Source organism: Sinocyclocheilus grahami, unplaced genomic scaffold (genome assembly GCF_001515645.1).
Source record: "Sinocyclocheilus grahami isolate Dianchi unplaced genomic scaffold, SAMN03320097.WGS_v1.1 scaffold47.1, whole genome shotgun sequence".
NCBI classification, from domain to species: Eukaryota; Metazoa; Chordata; class Actinopteri; order Cypriniformes; family Cyprinidae; genus Sinocyclocheilus; species Sinocyclocheilus grahami.
The window spans coordinates 1869388-1890258 of NW_015505226.1; the positions used below are offsets into that span (position 1 = coordinate 1869388).

At 35.8% G+C, this 20871-nt stretch overlaps 1 protein-coding gene and 1 pseudogene across 1 annotated transcript; both read left to right on the forward strand.

Annotated features, from left to right (window-relative positions):
* The first annotated feature begins 13708 nt into the window (after positions 1-13708).
* On the forward strand, positions 13709-17245 carry LOC107582840 (cyclic nucleotide-gated channel cone photoreceptor subunit alpha-like). Its single transcript, XM_016268857.1, has 5 exons — positions 13709-13908; positions 15233-15410; positions 15861-15977; positions 16803-16862; positions 17221-17245. Exons 2-5 carry the CDS (start codon positions 15337-15339, stop codon positions 17243-17245), a joined length of 276 nt encoding a protein of 91 aa, XP_016124343.1. The 5' UTR covers positions 13709-13908; positions 15233-15336.
* Positions 17246-17322: 77 nt separating this feature from the next.
* LOC107582839 (cyclic nucleotide-gated channel cone photoreceptor subunit alpha-like) lies at positions 17323-19781 on the forward strand (annotated as a pseudogene).
* Positions 19782-20871: the final 1090 nt, after the last annotated feature.

Consider the following 20871-nt stretch of genomic DNA (forward strand, 5'->3'; position numbering starts at 1 on the left):
TTTTTTTATAGTAATAAAAATCATTTAGTTCAGTAAAAGAACAGACACTACAATTAAAAACTGAACGCGGCTGCTCAATGCAGTTGAACGACAGTCGCATCACAGATCAGATTTAATTTCTCCAGTGAGGAGAGTGAGTCGAGCTGACTAACAAGAAGAGTGAGGTTAGACAGACAAAACGATCGCAGATGATTTAGTTTCGAAAGGAAATGCAAAAGCGCCTGTTTGGCAATATTTTGGATTTTTAAAAGCCTGTTGACTTTTGCCGTTTATCTAAGGTGATTTTGGAAGTTTTTTAAACATTCGTTTCTTATTTAATTGGTTCCACATTGTTTGCTGATTTTTACTTTATTTAAACTTTGTCATTTATTTATTTTATTTGACATCAAGGTGTATGCCGTGCCTCCAAGCTTTCTTACTGGTTTTGCTAATAAACGTTCTACGTTTCTTATTTATTTGGTTATATATTATAAATGTTTACTTATTTCCAGTTTTGTATACCTATTAAACTTTATGTAAGTTATTTTATATTAGGCATAGCCTGCCCTATAGCATGGTGTATTTTTATTTGTTTTGTTAATAAAAGTTCTATGTTTTATATATGCTAAAGTGAGTTTGACATTGTATTTTGTTGTTGCATTCAAGCAATTGACACCTACTGCCGCTAATTCTAAAGTTAAAGTAAAATGCGCACGGCGCTTTTAAGCTATTTAATAGTGAAGGAAAGCGAGGAAAAGATGGAAAATTCAAACGAACTAAAAACAAACAATTGCTTTACTCCGAATTGGCACTATTTGAAAGTGAAAGTAAAATGCGCACGCCGCTTTTACAAGCTATTTAAAAAGCAAAGGAAAGCCAGGAAAAGCGGGAACGCCCCTGCCCCGCCCCCACGGTGTATTACCGGTGTTGTCACATGTCGATTAACCGGTGGGAAAATTTCCTCACTGTCACAAGCCTACTATTGGCCTGGATGTATGATGTTTGTTTTGTGGTTTTGCTATGCAAACAGCCTTAAGTACTGTCTGGAAGTGCTACATTAAGTTATTTTGCCATTATTGTGTTTATTAACTTTGTCAATGCATGACGCAGTCGGTCACATTTTGTCAACATGTTTGGCTGAAGAGATTGGACTTTTCAGCTATTTCCACATAACCAGATGCTTTTAACCCAACATTTTCAGATCTAAATTTACACAAAAACTCTTCACTACAGCAACACTTTACAATGTAACTGCCATTTATTATAATCACTATATGTGACCCTGGACCACAAAACCAGTCATAAGGGTCAAATTTTTTTTTATTGATGTATGGTTTGATAGGATAGAACAATATTTGGCCGAGATAAAACTATTTGAAAATCTGGAATCTGAGGGTGAAAAAAAAAAAAAAACAATATTGAGAAAGTCACCTTTAAAGTTGTCCAAATTAAGTTCTTAGCAATGCATAATACTAATCAAAAATTAAGTTTTGATACATTTACGGTAGGAAATTTACAAAATATCTTCATGTAATATGATTTTTACTTAATATCCTAATGATTTCTGGCATAAAAGAAAAATCGATAATTTTGACCCATACTATTGATGGCTATTGCTACAAATATATCCATGCTACTTATGACTGGTTTTGTGGTCCAGGGTCACACATATAATCAGCTGTATTCAAGTAGACAGACAACTACCTCATCTAAACTCATTTCATGCCTACTGTCCTGTGTTCCCATGCACCAGAGATTAGGTGTGTGAAGCACTTAAAATAATTTCTTTATTCATAGTATACGTCTTAAACATCTCTTCCTACTTGCACTTCCATTTACATTAATTAAAGACCAGACCAACAGCTTTCAAGCAAACGCCTCTTGCAACACTTTGCATTTCATAAAGTAGAAAACCCCACATGATCATTTGGAAGATGTGAAAGCAGTCACACAAAGAAGGTACCCCAACACATTGAGATTAATGAGATCAAACTGGCCTCGATTATCTGACCTAAATCATCACGGTCTCTGTTTCATGTCAGGGTCATTTGCACATGTAAGGAATGACAATCTTCCTTCATTGTTATTACTTGGTATAGCGGGTGTGGAGAAGGTTTGACCCCAACACCAACACCTCCCCCACCTCCAATCTCAGAGTTTCATAACCGAGAGGAGGATGGGTGGGGGAGGGCAAATCTGACCGAGATTTGCCACATTCTTACATAAAATGTAAACAATCTTAATGTAGAAGTGCGGCATCAGTAGAGCATAAATAATAAATTTAGTCAATTTAATTTTATTTAATATTGTCATTATTTATTTTTTCAACCGTTCTATCCGTTTGATTCATATAAACATTAAAATTCGTTTTTAATTTATATTTTATATTTAACCATAAATAAAAAAAAGTGTTCATTAAAAATGTGTGAATAGTGAGGGAGAACCAGTACACAACCAACATCATCTGGACCACAGCTTTTTAAAGTTTATAATTGTATTGATTTTGTTTTTATTATTATTATTTGCTGGTTATTACAAGAGGGCAAGCTTTGTAGAGATAATACATCAACATTCAAATATTAATGGACAGGATTTAAATGGATTACATAAGATGACAGCTGTTACTGCTCACTATCTCCCTTTAGAATAAACAAGCAACACTGTCTGTCTCACTGTCATTTTGATTTTCAGTAATAAATTCTGCAAATATTTGTATAGTTAGGTACCGGTATTCATATTCACTTGCACATAACAGTGATTTGATTAAAAAAGAAAGACCATCCTTAAACAAACCTCAAAAATGACCTCAATTGTCATCATTTATCCACATTCACATACAGGCATGAGGGCATGTCTGAAAATGCTGCCAACATCAATGGCTCACTGCTTACATGGGTCAATGTTTTGTTTGTCTCCATACAGTGAGCAAAGTATGAAACTGCACTTTGTATGGGCTAGCTAGCTAAACAAAGCTTTTGGCAGTTCTGATTAAAACTTGCAGCTTGCCTCTAAGGAGAATGCATGTTTTTCACTAAATGTTTTCATTTAAAAATTGTGTTTTTCACACATTTTTTATTTGCAACAATTATAGGCTACAGATAATATAACTTAGGTTCCTGACCAGCTGGCATGCCTTATTGTTGATCCCTGATCTCACCACACCAAACCCTTTCTGAAGAAGAGGCAGAGAGTAGTGAGAATCTGGAACCACTCTAAGTTCGTCGGCCTTGCTAGCGTGTCTCCGATATAGTGATAACACTCGTTGCTTTCTCTAGTGCAGCTCAACGAGGTCTCATCCCATTCGTCGATATTTGTGATATCACAAATCCCGGAAAATATGCGTTGTAGTCCAAACGAGTCGTTCGTTGTAGTTTTTGAAAAGTGATTTCTGTTAAATAAAATATCTCCTTTTGAAGTGGACTTTGAGCTTTGTAACTTTGCAGATCTTTTTTATGCTCAAACAGCAACATTACAGAGGAACTAAAGTTGAAAAAGTGAAAAAGCATAATAGGACCCCTTTAACAACATATAATTGTATATGCTGATCCTGGTAATAATCCCAGGAGAGTACCCAGACACGTAATTGTACATTTAAATGCTTACAACTAAACACTATCGTAACTATTTAAGCTAACGTTAGTTAGCTAGCGATGCTATCTCGTAAACGACATCATAATGGTATTTTTGATAATCGATTACTTACCTTCATAGTCATGACTATAACTGGGTATGTACACAGGGTTGCAAACTTTGTTTGCCTGGCTGGAGTGAGATTAGTTACAGCTGTGCAGTAAAATTCAGTTTAAAGATTAATTTTTCTTTCATGAAGATCACATGAAAAAATGTGCGAAAATGTGTCTCCTGGCGGAAAACAAAGACTTTTACGATGAAAATGACATGAAATTACCATTATAACCAGTAGATGGCAGGATCACTCATTAGCTCAACCCCCTAGTGTTTTTTTTGACATCTTGCTTTCGGATTTATTATAAAATGACCATTGTAACACATTTTAGTACGTTTACTGTACTGAAGTATAAAGTATAGCAAGTGCAGGAAGTCACAAAGTCTCATGTCATTACATTTTTTTTATAAGTAATTAAGCCATACCAACAGCCTAGAAGGGTTAACTACAAATTAAATAAGTAAATTATTAATGGTATAAAAATGAAATAGTATACATTCAATATTTTGAAATATTTTTAGATAAAAATAAAATTTATTGAAAAACTAAATTTTTTAAAGTTTTATCTTTAAAGCTGCCGTCTGTAACTTTTTTTGGTTAAAAATGATCCAAAATCAATATGTGAGCAAGTACATAACCAGCCAGTGTTCAAAACTATCGCCTTACTTTAGCCCGATTCACATCAGTTAGCTTATAATAAGTTTTTTTTTTTTTTGATTGGTACGGGTAGGAATTTGTGAGAAATTCAAGCATGCCGCTGCGTCATTACGTCACGTCTGTAAACATAAAGAAGTTGTCCCGGCTAGTAGGTTATATCGCATGTGAGGATCCTGCAGGTGGACGATTGTTTATAGCCTTTTCTCACAGCAGCTGGAATAATAATTTATCATTTTGATGGCAGATTGTAATCCAGAAAGGATTATGTGTTTATGAAACACATGTGACTGAAATTAAATTATATTCCAGTTTTAAATGTGCATCTGATTACAGATAGCCTGGGATTACAAAGATTTGTATTTGAAAGAAAACCAGTTCGAATGAAGAATAATTTGCCTTTTGGGTTACAAGAATTTCAATTCGAATGGTATGACAACTAGAGATTGGACTGTACAGAAATTGAAATCTACACACTATACACAGTCACGCAATGCTGATGTTGTTAACATTAATAATTTGAGAAAAAACAATAACAATAATATAACAATAATAATAATTTGCACGGTTTGATGTGATATGAGCTAAGTGATTGTTAGATTTAATCACCATTGGTAGCGCAATTTATTGTAATGCTTTTTTTCTCAGTTGGTCAGAACAAAAGTGGCAGACTTGTTACTTGTTCAGATGACAATATCTGGTGAAAATGCTTATTTGGGTCATATATTCCAAGACGTAGGCGAGAATCCGTGATTCTGAAGTACAGGGGCCTGCTCTTCGTATGTTGCTAACTCAGTTAGCTGGACTTGATTGTTGACGATTTGGCATGATCTTGGATTGTTTGGTTATTCGAAGCTCATCCCGGAGTTGCTGTCATAGCAACAGGTCCGTAACACCGTGTCTACATTGGACGCGACAAAGCGACCTTGAAAATCATTTGAAATTTGTGTCAGTACGTCATAAATAGAACGCAGCAGTAGTTTACTGTCGGGAATTTGTCGCGCCGCACAGCGCCAGCATAATGTAGACAGCATAATAGGTTCTATTGTATTTTGTCACATTGCGCTGCACCGCTGGCGTCCTGTGTAGACATGGTGTAAACTTAAACCTGCTCGGGAGCAGGCTTATTTCATGTAAACAGGATTAGATTGTATCTTTTTAAGCAGAATTGATGCACCGTGTCTACATTGGACGCGACAAAGCGACCTTGAAAATCATTTGAAATTTGTGTCAGTACGTCATAAATAGAACGCAGCAGTAGTTTACTGTCGGGAATTTGTCGCGCCGCACAGCGCCAGCATAATGTAGACAGCATAATAGGTTCTATTGTATTTTGTCACATTGCGCTGCACCGCTGGCGTCCTGTGTAGACATGGTGTAAACTTAAACCTGCTCGGGAGCAGGCTTATTTCATGTAAACAGGATTAGATTGTATCTTTTTAAGCAGAATTGATGCTTAAAATCTGTCTGCTACCACCGCTACTTTATTACAAGAGTACCCTACTAATTCAGTGACAATAATTAAAAATAATAATTATTTAAAAATTAATTGAATGATAATACGTATAATAATGTTGTGTAGTCTTTAATACTATACAGCTAGTTTTACTCACTGAAAGATTTATTCGTCATAAAATTATTACTTCATAATTGTATTCGAGTCTTACACACATGCTATACAGATAATATAGAGTCGTGCATTAATTTGAGTGATGACAGATATTATAGGGGTGGCTTGATGGAGTGCAGGAGATGCAGATAACATGATCTTGACCCTTAAGAAACTTTAAATAATGCTGTCACGTAACAAATCTGTTCAAATATAAAATTAAATGAATTGCTAATTACTACATTGAAATAAAAATGTAAAGACTGTACAAATATTAGAAATCGTGAATATAAATAATTGGGAATAAAAAAATAAAAAAATAAAAACAGTGCACATTTAATTGATCTATTATAACATTTATGTAGTTTTGTTCACTTGCTGTTTCCTTATAAAAGTCCCAAAATTTGTCAAGTTTTTCGTCAGGTGTCTTTTTTATTTATATGATGTCATTACGTTGCTGTATTGCCGCCAGCCAATCGCTGCTTTGCTGATCGTGGTTTTGAGTATCGATACATGGCCCCTTTTAAACCAACCCATGAACGCGCAATTATCTCAGATAACTCAATCCAGCCATACTAATCATCAACAACAGGTGCGTTCGAAGAACCGAATTAGCCAGATCCTGATTAGCGTGATGATATCATCTTGGATGTGACATTTAATCTCGGATGTAATAAGCGACGTACGAAGAACGGGCCCCAGTACAGTGAATATCCACACCGGTGTGGTGACTGACAGCCACACATTCACCTCAAAACATTAAATTAATCCGAGCTGGAGCCGTGCCGACGCACAACCCACGCAAGGAAGATAATTGCGCAAATAACTGCAATTGCAGGTTTTCAAACAGAGATGGCGACAAACAGGCAAAACTTATGGACTGCAGCTTTAACTGTAGATGCTGATAAATACATATGATTCAGCCAATACCGACTATCATCAACAACAGGTGCGTTCGAAGAACCGAATTAGCCAGATCCTGATTAGCGTGATGATATCATCTTGGATGTGACATTTAATCTCGGATGTAATAAGCGACGTACGAAGAACGGGCCCCAGTACAGTGAATATCCACACCGGTGTGGTGACTGACAGCCACACATTCACCTCAAAACATTAAATTAATCCGCGCTGGAGCCGACGCACAACCCACGCAAGGAAGATAATTGCGCAAATAACTGCAATTGCAGGTTTTCAAACAGAGATGGCGACAAACAGGCAAAACTTATGGACTGCAGCTTTAACTGTAGATGCTGATAAATACATATGATTCAGCCAATACCGACTTGCTGAATCACTGAATGCACCAGGTCTATTTTTGACATTGGCTTGTCAGATAGTTCTGTCCACTGATACAGTTATCATTGTCAATCATAGCAATGACCCACGGAACAATTTAGCGGAACTCGCGTAATTTTTTACACTCGCGTTTGTCATTCCTGAAACAGAATACGGTAGTATACAGTATACCGTATGGTCCTCTTAGACAAACAAATCTTTTCATTGTGAATGGCCTGTGTAGAGAAACAGTGCTCCCCAAGTCAGCAAAGCTGATTTTGACAGTTGACCGGAAATGACTGAGCTGGCTTATCTAAAACCAGGAAGTAACCGTGACTATAAAAGTCAAAGTTAACAATTGAATGAAAGCAAACGTGATTAAAGAAAGAAATGCATTGTCTTTTTAAGTAAGTCAGTGGGAACAAGCCAGGGATAATAACGAGTAAAAGAGTGACAAGAGACTAAGTTACACTACTTAGTCTCTTGCACCACCTACTGTTGTAGTTTTAAATTACATCGTTAAAACTTCAGTTGCATATTTAAATAATGCATACATTTATGTATTATGTATTTGGTCTAAATAAAATTTAATTACATTTGAAATTTAAGTAAAAAGTATGAATACATTTTTCACTTTCAGAAATAAGGGTACAAACTAGTCAGGTACCCTTTAAGTACTAATGTACTTTTAAAGTGCGTCTATCCACCTTTCAGGTACTAATATGTACCATTTAGGGATACGGTATGCATTTATATTTTTTGTACCTTAGGATACCACCCCAGTAAGAGTTTTGTACCGGTTTTTTTTAGAGTGTGTGACCACATTTTGTAAAATAAACATTTCTATATAACTCACTATTAATGAAAAGGTTGTCAAATATAACGACGTAAATACGGTATGCATTTATATTTTTTGTACCTTAGGATACCACCCCAGTAAGAGTTTTGTACCGGTTTTTTTTAGAGTGTGGCTAGTTTGTGACCACATTTTGTAAAATAAACATTTCTATATAACTCACTATTAATGAAAAGGTTGTCAAATATAACGACGTATGATTTAATGGTTGGATACAGTCGAGATTTTATATATATATAGGCCTATAGTAAATCAACTTTATAGTCAGTTTGAAATTAAATATCTTAATACAAATTCTATAAAGATTGATAATCTGGAATGGCTTCAGTAATAAATAAAAATCAATATGTACTGCGCCAACATATGTGGTAAATCTCCCCCCCCCCTTTTATTCAGTTCCATCACACATTTAAAATTTAAATGCATGAGTGATTGGCATGATTACATTAATTCCTTCATAATTTGACCTATATTCATTACTGGACGAGGGGGGTTCTTGTTGGCCTCAAAAAGAGTCAAAAACCTCTGATTTATAAAGACATCTTTTATGTCTGTATAAATCAACTCCTTTGGCAATTGAATTTACAATTACAGGCATGTCACCATATTCTAATTTGTTGAGATGGTGAATTGGTGGGTTTTTGTTAAATGTGAGCCAAAATCATCACAATTAAAAGAACCAAAGACTTAAACTACTTCAGTCTGTGTGCATTGAATTTATTTAATACACGAGTTTCACAATTTGAGTTGACCTTTCCTGGAGCAATTTTCAGTCCTTAGTAGTGCAACTACTAACAATCAACTATGGGTGGCAAGGCACTGTTAAAAGATATCCGGGATAAAGTTATGGACAGGCACAAGTCAGGATGGACACAAACAATTTACTGTGCTTTATCAATGCACAGTAAAGTCTATTATTAAGAAGTGGAATGTATTTGGTACAACACAGACCCTCCCTGGATCAGGACGTCGCTCCAAACTGGATGAAAGAGCCAGGAGGAAACTGGTCAGAGAGGCGACCAAGAGGCCTACAGCAACTCTGAAGCAGTTGCAGGAATTTATGGTCATTGTGTGTTTGTGACAACAATATCACAAATGTGGCTTTTGTGGGAGAGCTGCAAGAAAAAAAACACTCCTCAAGAAAGGCCACATGCAGTCACGACTTGAATTATTGAATTATTTGGCCTCAACACCAAACGATATGTCTGGCGGAAATCCAATACAGCTCACCATCCAAATAACAGCATTCCTACAGTAAAGCATGGAGGTGGTAATATCCTGTTATGAGGGTGTTTCTCTGCAGCAGGGACTGGAGCATTTGGATGGAAAAATGGATGGGGAAAAATACCGTCAAATTCTTGAGGAAAGTCTTCTACCCTCTGCCAGCAAGTTGTCAATGGGAAGAAGGTTTACCTTCCAACATGACAACAACCCAAAGCACACAGCAAAACTGGCCACACAGTGGTTGAAGGATTAAAAGGTGAATGTCCCTGCATGGCCTAGTCAGAGCCCAGACTTAAACCCTGTGGAATGACTGAGTGGACAAATATTGCAGTCTAGATGTGCAAAGTTAGTAGAGACACATCCCAACAGACAAAATACTGACACAAGGGGTGATCCTTTTTCCAACTCAGTTATTCTGTTTTTTTATTTTATTAATTTTTTTTATTTTATTCTGACATGTTGGGTGTTATATCTTTCACTTGGATGTTATAAGTTGCACTGAGTAAATACAGCTGAATAAAACAAAAAATGTGTCCATCTTCATTTCAGGCTGCAAAGCAACAAAATTTTATTATTTTAAAGGGGGTGATTCTTTTCTATACCCACTGTATTTTGGCCAGAAGCTGTTAAAAGTAAATTTGCCTTTACGATGGATTTGTTTCTTACAAACACATAACTCTTCACTTCACAAGACGTTAACTGATAGACTGGAGTCGCGTGGATTACTTGTGGATTATTGTAAATTGTGAATTATCAGTAATTGTATAAACTTTAGGTCTCATATGGCTATAGAATTTTAATAATAACTGCTTAACATTATGTATTACAATTATCTACATACAACATAATATAAATGTAAAAGTTGTGAGCTATGTGTTCTTAGTTAGAAGCTGGCTGAAAATCATTTGAAAAGAACAGGCTAATGGATGATCTGATTCTGTAGATGTAGAGCAGAACAGGAGAACAGCGTTTAATGCTCCGGGTCAAAGCTGTTCTCTTCAAAGGACTAGCAACACTGAGTCATTAACAGAGACAATCAGAGTAGGTGATTAGGGTATAGGAAAGATGTGCATTTTGAACACAGATGCAAACATTAAATATTGGTTATTTAATAGTATACAACTAACAACTCCTAAGCAAGTATAATTATGTCCAGTCTATGTAATTTGAAGCTTTTATGGTATCTGATTTATAGTGACTCTAATTAACAGTGTTTACAGCAGACGGTCTTTCTGATTAATGCTGTTTTTGTGCCACTGTTTCTAATTAATGCAATGTTTTGCAGTATACAGTACATGTACAATGTTATTGTAAACAGCTCCACAGCGCAGCTGTTTAATTGTTCAAAGAGAGAAATCAAGAAACAAAAGAGAGCAAATCAAATGAATATATCGGGTCAGTGACCTCCTGCTTACCTTAAGTGAGTGACAGCTGCAGCGATTATAAAGGAAATGGTTTTCACTTCATGTGAAGTGTAGGGTTTCTAAAAATCTTTTGCAATCACAACACATTCCAATCACAAACATGAACAGGAAACGTTCTCAGAGCTTTCTTTAACATTTGCATAACCAAGAAAAAACATTCTTAGAACATATTTTTGTTAGCTGGGATACAGGTTGCATTCGACTCAAATCTGAATGTCATTAGCTCATTGTCATTTATAAATGCCCAGTGTTGCCTTATAGCTTTTTTCCACGCTGTGAGCAAGAGAGAGAGAGACAAAGATAGGCAGACCGAGGAGAAAGCTGTGTTTAGAGATAGTGATTACCTTTACCTTCTTCCTATAAGAGGCTTTTAACTGAGCCAAACATTTCTGTAAGTGATTCCAAACAAACACTGTACGACTCTGTAATAGTTTTATTATCATCATTAAATAAATTCTCAATTATTACCTTAAAGGGATAGTTCACCCAAAAATGAAAATTCTGTCATTTACTCACCCTACTGTCATTTCAAACTTGCATGCATTTCTTTCTACTGCTGAACACAAAAGAAGACATTTTGAAGAATGTTCAGTTTTGGTTCCCACTGATTTCAATTTACTTTATTTTTTTTGCCACACAGTGGAAGTCAAAGGGAACCAAAACTATTTGGTTACTAACATTCTTCAAAATATCACAAGAAAGAGATGCATACAGGTTAGGAAAAACTTGAGGGTGAGTAAATGATGACAGAATTAAAATTTTTGGGTGGACTATTCCTTTAATTTTCATTTGGAATTTTTTTTTAAGTTAATGATGATTGAGTATCTGTTTATTCAGTCCACAGTTCGTTGTCTGGAATATAATAAATGGACAAAATGTGCATTTTAGATCAGTTACACACTACTTTATATGGGCGTCCAATAATTAATAAATAGGTCCCAACACTGAGTGGTATACGTGTTGACTTAATCTGTGTGTAAATCGTAGCAACACTGCATTAAGCATCACCAGAAATGACTTCAGCAGGGTTTATTTAGATGTAGCCTATTATGCAAACCTAGACAGTTATCCAGCTAATTAGGAACCTGTGTGAAAAGCAAATCGGCATTTGTCCATAGGCTACTCTATAATGACATCATCAGTCATAGTTGCGTGACTATAGAAAGATTTTATTAATACAATTTATTTATTTTTGTAGGTTTGTATTACAATATGTTACATCATGGTGTTTCCCTAAAGGCTGCAGCAGCAACATGCTACCTCTGTCATTCAATGTCCTAATGACATGAAAAGCTTTGCTGCAGCTGAGCTGAAGACACTTAGCTTCCCCGAGATGAAAGAAAAAAGGACTGTAGGCTATAACGGCTGCATTGCAGTAAACAGATTGGTGGAATGGTGATTGGTTTCTGACTGAAGGCTGTGCCAGATATTATTCTATATTCTATATGGCTTCCCCTTTGAAAGAAGTGTGAAAAATAATGTGTAGTACAGTTTACTTGTTTGTACAAAAATTGCTTCATGGTGTGAATAAATTAATAAATGAATAACAACTGAAAAAAATAATAAAATAAAATAAGAACACAATCCCTCAGAGCTCAAAAGTGTGTTTTCTAGATTTCCATTAGGTTAGAACAAACACTGATATTCATGACTAGTATTTTATTTTAAGTTATGAATTACAAGGATCTACAATGCTGCTTCTACGATATACCAAATATCTGAATTTCATATATTAATTCCAAATATAAATATATAAAACATATAAAAATATTCAGTGTTGTCTTTAGTACAAATGGGGCAAAAACAAACTTGTAAACGTGGGGATAATGATGTGAGACAATTACAGTTATTAGCTATTGAAACTAACTACACCAGGGTATTTTTCATGTAAAATGACATAATGAACCTTTAGCTTGAATTCAAATTTTGTATTTTGTATTTACTTAAGAACAGATCTCATGGAGATCTGTGACAGATGGCAGATGCTTGTCAGATGTTAAAGGGCAGCATAGGCCTTATTAGGGGAATTTAGACAGGTGACATGGCGTTGAAAAGGATGTTGTCTTTGCAAATGCTTCTATATATTATATTGTTTGTTTGTATATATATATTTATTTATTTATATATTGTATATATATATTTGATATATCGGTTTCTCTCTCTCTCTTTTACACCCACTCAAAAGCACAGAGCTCCCTTGCAATCAGGTCTCAGTTTTCACTATGTCTTTAGCTACTGTCCTCTTTGGTCCCAGTCCAGTTTAAAAAAAAAAGTAAAACCATGTATATGTGAGGTCAACCCAGTTTAACTGACGAATACATAGTATTTCAAGGGCTGAGGTCCAGAAAGAGTATTAGGTGGCTCAGATAGGTCCTCAAGGCCTAATCTGAGATTAACAATGCTGCTCCGCAGATTACTTTAAGGATTTCTCAGGTCTCATTAGCATGGCTGGGACGACCGTGTTGATGCAAGAGCTGGTCATATCTGTATAGTGCCACCACTGCTTGCCACTTTTTTTTCAGTGGATCACTAATCTGTGAAAGTGCTGGTTCATCAGGACAAAAATACAGCCTGGCAGCATAGAAAAGGTGTTCCCACAATGCAATTATACACACGTAAATAAATTAAGACAATAAATAACACATTTTAATATTATTTTCAGAAAAAGTTGAAGAATGTAAATTACAATGAATCATAATAAAAAGAAAAAAGTGCTATTTAGAAATAAATATGTCCTAAAGACAAAAAGAGTAATTACAAACATTAACGTAACGTTTCAGTCTGTTGTAAAAATGGCAGCTCCATTAGCCATTTATCATTGCTAATGAATATTAATGAGAAGAGAGCACTACGCTCCGCCCACATCCACATTGAAAGCTCCGAGCTGTCAGTCATCTGAGGAGCTGAGGGCTCCTGGACGCATCCTTTTTAAAATTAGTCTATTAAAAATTTGGACATCTAAGAATCACACATCATCTCAGTCTAACGAAGACTGCTAATGACAGCAAAAGTGGGTGAAACCTGATGGCCAAAAATGCAAAGACGAATTAGTTCTTTAAAGATGGGATTTTACATAATACTGAGCAGGATCACCAACTGCTTCAACCAAAGAGCAACTTAAACAGGAATTTTGTCTGAATCTGGTACTCTAAATCTGTTTCCAGTTAATTTCTGACTTCTAAATATTGTTGCGTCACAGGTAAGTTTAATAAATTACATGGTTACTAGATTAGATGGTGTAAAGGATATAAATATATAAATGCTATAAACGTGTCAATTTCCCATACGAATGCTTATTTGTTGTCCGTTGGTGTTTGCGAAAGAATTTATAGATAAATAAGTCTTCAAGATACTGAAATACTGCATAATGTATTAATAATAACTAAGGCTCGTAACAAATGTAAATACGTTAACAGGATTCTCTCTAGCCAGAGCGTTTCTGGCGCACGTGCAGCAGTGCTCAGCTTTCCAACTAAACCGTTTAGTGAAAATAAACCAGTCCAGATTTTCACTTGTCAATGGGGGAAAGAATGACGCAATAGTGACACTTTACATTACAGTGCCAATATACTGTTAAAAACGGCCACCTTGACCATAAGATAAAAAACTTAAATGATTATTTATACAGTAAAATATTAAAACAAGAAGTAAAAAGAATATATTAACTACTTCACGAATAAAATACATTACATTATTGTACTATTCATTTAACAAGAAATACACAGCTAATTTATTCTTCAAAAAAATATTTTTTTTGCATAAACACTAAGCATTTAAAACAAAAGGATGAATGGAGCTTACTTGTCTGAGTTAAACGTATGATGACAGTACAAATTATAGAAAGAAAGGCCACACTGGGCATGTCAGAGTGCCCTCAGCATTAGCATCTTCTGGATTTGGAATAGATTAGTCTAATTACACTCATCTTCCCTCAACAATATGATAAAACTAATCATCATTAGATAGAGAAAGCTCAGCATCGCCCTTTTGGTCAAAGACGCTGAAACCGTGGTGTATAACCGGGTTAGGAAATTTCTTGCCATATGAACAAATAAACATTTTTTAAAATCAATATACCACTCAGTTTAACCTAAAATCAGTTTACAGCCAATCCTTGCTATATGCAGTCACACGTTTATTTAAGAGTTCTGTATAAATGGTGGCTTGACATCAGGTGGCTTTAAAGTCCATCTGGGTCATGATCTATCAGAGAGATCTTGTTTAGTGTTTAAGCAGCGAGTATTTTTAGGCGGTGTGTTCAGATGGCAATGCTGTCAGTGTGAAAATGAGTTTGCAGAGATCAAGTCAAAAACAGGTTCTTGTAACCTCTTCAGATTTTAATTCCACTGAACTTTGGATTCAGCTGATACGACATTATTATCTGCAATAATAGCAGCCCATTGAAAGCCTCATTACATTATGCTTCTGAGAATTATTTCTAGGATCAAATACATGCTTTCAATTTTTAATAATTCATGGCCTTTTGTTATGGTGTTGTCCTTTGTTTGACATGTCTTGTCAAGTGCTGGATGCCTAGAATAGGCAAAGAGAAGAAAGACAATGGCGAAGATTTGTACAGAGCAGTCCTACCCATCCCAACACAGGCTTTCGGACCGAGCCTCTGAAGATGAACTGGATCGGACTGAAAATGGTGCAAGCAGGTCAGAATAACAAGAGGATCTTAAAGGGGTCGGTCATATGGTACATTTTTTCTCTTTTTTGAGCATCACATACAATGTTCATGATTTTGCACTAAAAACATCAATGAAAATAGATTTTCAGACTTCAATTTAGTTTTTTCCAAACTGTAATTTTTCTGAAACAATGACCTGAAACAATGAAACTGGAAGCTGTCAATCACAGGATGCGGGCTTGTTTTCAGTCAAATATACTTTTGACTGCCCCATTCTTTAATAACACCTTTTTTTAAAGATTAGATTGAAATGGTCTGGTATTTTGTTAAAAATAAACTTTGCTAAAAATCTGAATGTTTGGATTCTTCAGGAAGATATGTGGAGCTGCAAGTGCTACACTTTGTTTTGTTTGGAGAACGTTCACGTGTTTTATTCTAAGTTCTGGTGTTTTGCGATTTTTGCTGCTTAGTTTCAATAGATGGCCTTTTTGAAATAATTTACCCCCAACATTTCCCAGGGCACATTCTCTATGTGAGGACACTTCCTCTGACATGCAGGGAATCATTTCTTCTGCAGCCAGCCAGTTTCAGGAATCCAGGAGAAGCTCATTCACAGGTGCTGGGGCTATGGCAAGGTAACATCAAATCCATCCAAACCAAAGCTTGAATGTAGTTTGCCATGTGAACCGTGATTACAACTAAGCTAAGTCAAATGCACACTCAGCAGATTTTACCACACAAGCTTTATGAAGGGAAGTGAAACACATCAACAAAACTGTACAAAACTTGAAAATGTTAAGTGTGCATTTGACATGGCTTGAACAGAAAGCTACATACTGTATAAAGAGCTTGGAAGTATTTCTGTTTGACATCTTTCGGTCTCCCAGGCTCACCCACTTTCTGCTAATGCTGAGGAACTGGGTATCACACAGGCTTCGCAGAGAGGTTGAGCGTCCCGACTCCTTCTTGGAGCGATTCCGTGGACCTGACCTCAAAGACTTATCTAGTCGAGGAAGTAATGCCCGATCCTCTATAGGCCTTCCTGACAGGCCTCATAAGAGGAAGTCAGTCAAGAAAAAGGTTTTCTGTATGGTTTCTTTATACAGGCAGAGATGCCTTTGGTACAGAGTCCTTGAAAATGAAAGAATCATGCTGCATCTGTGCAAAAATACAGTATATCCGTACTGTGTGCAGATGATTCATAAAACAGATCACAGAGCTGAGGATTCATTTAATAATAATAAAATCCGAAAACAGTATGTAGATTTCCATGTAGAAACCCCCTTTAAGTAAAACAGTATCACAATAAATTGTAGAATAGAAACAAATGGAAACAGATGTTCACTATAGACATAGATAATAAATCAGCAGTAGTGATGATCTAGTTATTGTCCCAGAATCAGATCCCTCAAAATGTACTCCACGATAATAACAAAAACGAATGCCTTTTGCTCCTTAAGAAAAGCCAATCACTGGCCTCTGGCAGCTTACAATATGAACAACTGCAACAACACAGATGAGTAAGTACCATGTAGAAACAGCTCCTTCAGATATAAACCCCTATATAGTGCATTATAAATGACAGAAAAATAATTAACATGTGGATATGCTAGATGCTAGATTGTAGAATCCTAAATAATAAACTTTATTTAATAAATATGATAAATATGAAAATAATAATAAATATGACATTTTTAACAACAGATGATAGTCTGACCTGTTTAGTACATTGCCTTAATAGTGTTCAGTGAATATTAGTGCTGTCCTCTGCAGGTTAACATGAGAGTTTACTAGTGGTAGTTCACACTAGTGATTTTTAGATACCAGACTAGTTTACTAGCTAATTCCAATAAAAACAACCCAAAATGTTACCTTCAGCAAAAAGGAGGACAAAAAGAAATAAAAAAAGACGAAGACAAGGAAGAGAAAAAAGATGAGAAGGAAGAGAAAAAAGATGAAAAACAGGATGAGAAAAAAAGATGAGAAAAAGGACAAAAAGAAGGATAAGAAAGATGATAAAAAGAAAGATGCTCCTCCTCCGCTGTGAGTATGCCACAAATGAAATTTTTAATGATAGTATAGTTTTAGTACTACTAATCATATAATGATATTGATTATTCACAGATGAATGGTATGATTTAGTATGTGTTCATTTTTGAAAGTGGCCAGACGATAATCTAAGATGTGTTTTAGGAAAAAGTGTGGATCATGGATCCAGCCTCAGACAAGTATTACAGATGGCTTTCGGTCATAGCAGCCCCAGTGTTTTACAACCTGATGATGCTGGTGACAAGGTCTGTTCATGCAGAATCTCTCATGAAATCAAGAACTTGAGATGTGGCACGTGCTTCATTGTTTATATTTCTTTAGGGCCTGTTTCAGTGAGCTTCAGAACTCTTACACAGTGCTTTGGATCGTCATGGACTATACCTCAGATGCAATCTATTATGTAGACACGTTTGTCAGATCAAGAACAGGTAGGGTGATTTTTCAGAAATAATTAAAATATTTTATGAATAATATTATATTTAATATTTACTATCAATGTTAATAAATAATATTGATTTAATATACCCATTATATATACATATTATATACAATATATAAATGCTGTTCTTCACATTTCTATTCACCAAAGAACCCTGAAAAAAAAGTATCACAGTTTCCACAAACTGTGGAAGCACAACTGTTTTCAAAGCTGATCATCAGCATATTAGATATGGATTATATGACACTGAATACTTAAGAGTAATGGCTCCTGAAAATTAAAGTTTGCATCACAGGAATATGTTACATTTTAAAATGTATTAATATAGAAAATATTTATTTTAAATTGTAGTAATATTTCGCAATAATGACTGCTCTACTGTATTTGTAATGAATAAAATGCAGCCTTGATGAGCATAAGAGACTTCTTTCATACCACAAGCTTGTCAAATTTATATTCTTTTTATTTTTTGACATTTTTATTCGGCCTTTCTCAGGCTTCTTGGAGCAGGGTCTCTTCGTCAAACATGCTAAGAAGTTGATGGATCATTACAGGAAAATCCCCCAGTATAAATACGACATGTTTTCGATGATCCCGACAGATTTATTAATGCTGAAAGTGGGATTCAACAATCCTGAACTTCGCTTCAACTGCCTTTTCAAGATGGCACGTCTCTTCGAGTTCTTCGACCGCACAGAAACCCGAACAAACTATCCAAACATTTTCCGAATCAGTAACCTTGTACTTTACATCCTGATTATCATTCACTGGAATGCTTGCATTTTCTTTGCTATTTCCAAAACGATTGGCTTTGGGACTGACACATGGGTATACTGTATCCAAACATCAGCCACCCTGAATACGGCCGCTTGGCCAGAAAATACATCTACTGTTTGTACTGGTCCACTCTGACTCTCACCACCATCGGAGAAACGCCACCTCCTGTTAGAGACATCGAATACTTGTTTGTAGTTATGGACTTCCTCATCGGAGTGTTGATTTTCGCTACCATCGTCGGTAACGTCGGCGCCATGATCTCCAACATGAACGCTTCTCGTGCTGAATTTCAGGCCAAGATTGACTCCATCAAGCATGTACATGCAGTTCCGTAAGGTCAGCAAAGACCTGGAGGCCAGGGTCATCAAATGGTTTGACTACCTTTGGACGGAGAAGAAAACTTGTGATGAGAAGGAAGTCTTGAAGAATCTCCCAGGCAAGCTCAAAGCTGCGATAGCCATCAACGTCCATTTAGATACACTGAAGAAGGTGCGAATCTTCCAGGATTGTGAAGCTGGACTTCTCATTGAGTTGGTGTTGAAGCTGCAACCTCAGGTGTTCAGTCCTGGAGACTACATATGTAAAAAGGGTGACATTGGCCGAGAAATGTACATCATCAAAGAAGGCAAGCTTGCCGTAGTGGCAGATGATGGCGTCACGCAGTTTGTGGTGCTCAGTGACGGCGCTTACTTCGGAGAGATCAGTATCCTTGGAATCAAAGGCAGTAAAGCCGGAAACAGAAGAACGGCGAACATTCGTAGCGTGGGCTATTCTGACCTCTTTGCGCTGTCTAAAGATGACCTTGTTGAAGCGCTTTCTGAATACCCAGATGCCAAAAAAGCCCTGGAGGAGAAGGGAAAGGCCATCTTAAGACAACCTTCTTGATGAGGCAGTTGCTGGTGCTGGTGCCGATCCCAAAGGTCTGGAAGAGAAGATTCACCGTCTAGAGAACAACCTTGAAGTCATGACTGGTAAATTTGCCACGCTTATGGGAGAATACACATCCTACCAGAGCAAAATGAAACAGAGGATCACCAACATGGAGAACAAAGTGAAAACACTACGGGTAGAAGATCTGTTGAAGGTTGTTGAGGACAAAAAAGAAGAGGAGAAGACGACAAAATAGTCAGCAGCATAGACATTGGGGTTTCCTATCTATGTACATATTTCTTAACATAGCACATCACTTTTAAACTGTTTATACTTATTTATAAATTTTACATGACATTGTACTAATTGCCATATACAGTGGGTACGGAAAGTATTCAGACCCCCTTAAATTTTTCACTCTTTGTTATATTGCAGCCATTTAGGGTTAAACATCATCTGAAAGCTGAATAAATAAGCTTTCCATTGATGTATGGTTTGATAGGATAGGACAATATTTGGCCGAGATACAACTATTTGGAAATCTGGAATCCGAGGGTGCAAAAAAATCTAAATATTGAGAAAATCGCCTTTAAAGTTGTCCAAATGAAGTTCTTAGCAATGCATATTACCAATCAAAAATTAAGTTTTGATATATTTACGGTAGGAAATTTACAAAATATCTTCATGGAACATGATCTTTACTTAATATCCTAATTATTTTTGGCATAAAAGAAAAATCGATAATTTTAACCCATACAATGTATTTTTGGCTATTGCTAAAAATATACCCAAGTGACTTAAGACTGGTTTTGTGGTCCAGGGTCACATGTGTTCTCATGTGTATTTATTCAATATGTGCAGTATAAACAGCTCAGATGACAGAAAGCAGGACAGAGATACACTACCATTCAAAAGTATGGGGTCATAAATATTTAAAAAACAGCAATATCCTGAAATATTATTACAACCGTTTTCTATTTTAAAATGTACTTCCTATGATGCAAAGCTGATTTTCTTTGCAGCATCATTACTCCAGTGTCACATGATCCTTCAGAAATCATTCTAATATGCTGATTTGGTGCCCAAGAACCATTTCTTATGATCAATGTAACAATATTAAATGTAAATATAAATATATATTTTTTTACCTAAAAACTTTTGAACAGCAGTGTCTTTGTGGTGTGTCAAAAACGTGGCCAAAAAAAGTCACTTCACACTGTATGAGGTCTACATTTGTAGTTCAAAAGAGGAGGAATAATACTCCAATTTGGCATAAGTATGAGAACATAAATTCTAAATGAATATTTAGTTCCTTTGATGATGTTCTGCTCATTAAACATTTACATTATTTTAATATGGCTAATAGCGTTGCTCGAAAAACAACTTAACATGTA

Bases quoted from the DNA above. Each gene is read 5' to 3' on its own strand.
- LOC107582840 (XM_016268857.1), top strand. From the start codon at position 15,337: ATGAACTGGATCGGACTGAAAATGGTGCAAGCAGGTCAGAATAACAAG. The intron at 15,978-16,802 runs GTAACATCAAAT...TTGCTCCTTAAG, and splicing joins GGTGCTGGGGCTATGGCAAG to AAAAGCCAATCACTGGCCTC. The intron at 16,863-17,220 runs GTAAGTACCATG...TGTTACCTTCAG, and splicing joins AACTGCAACAACACAGATGA to CAAAAAGGAGGACAAAAAGA.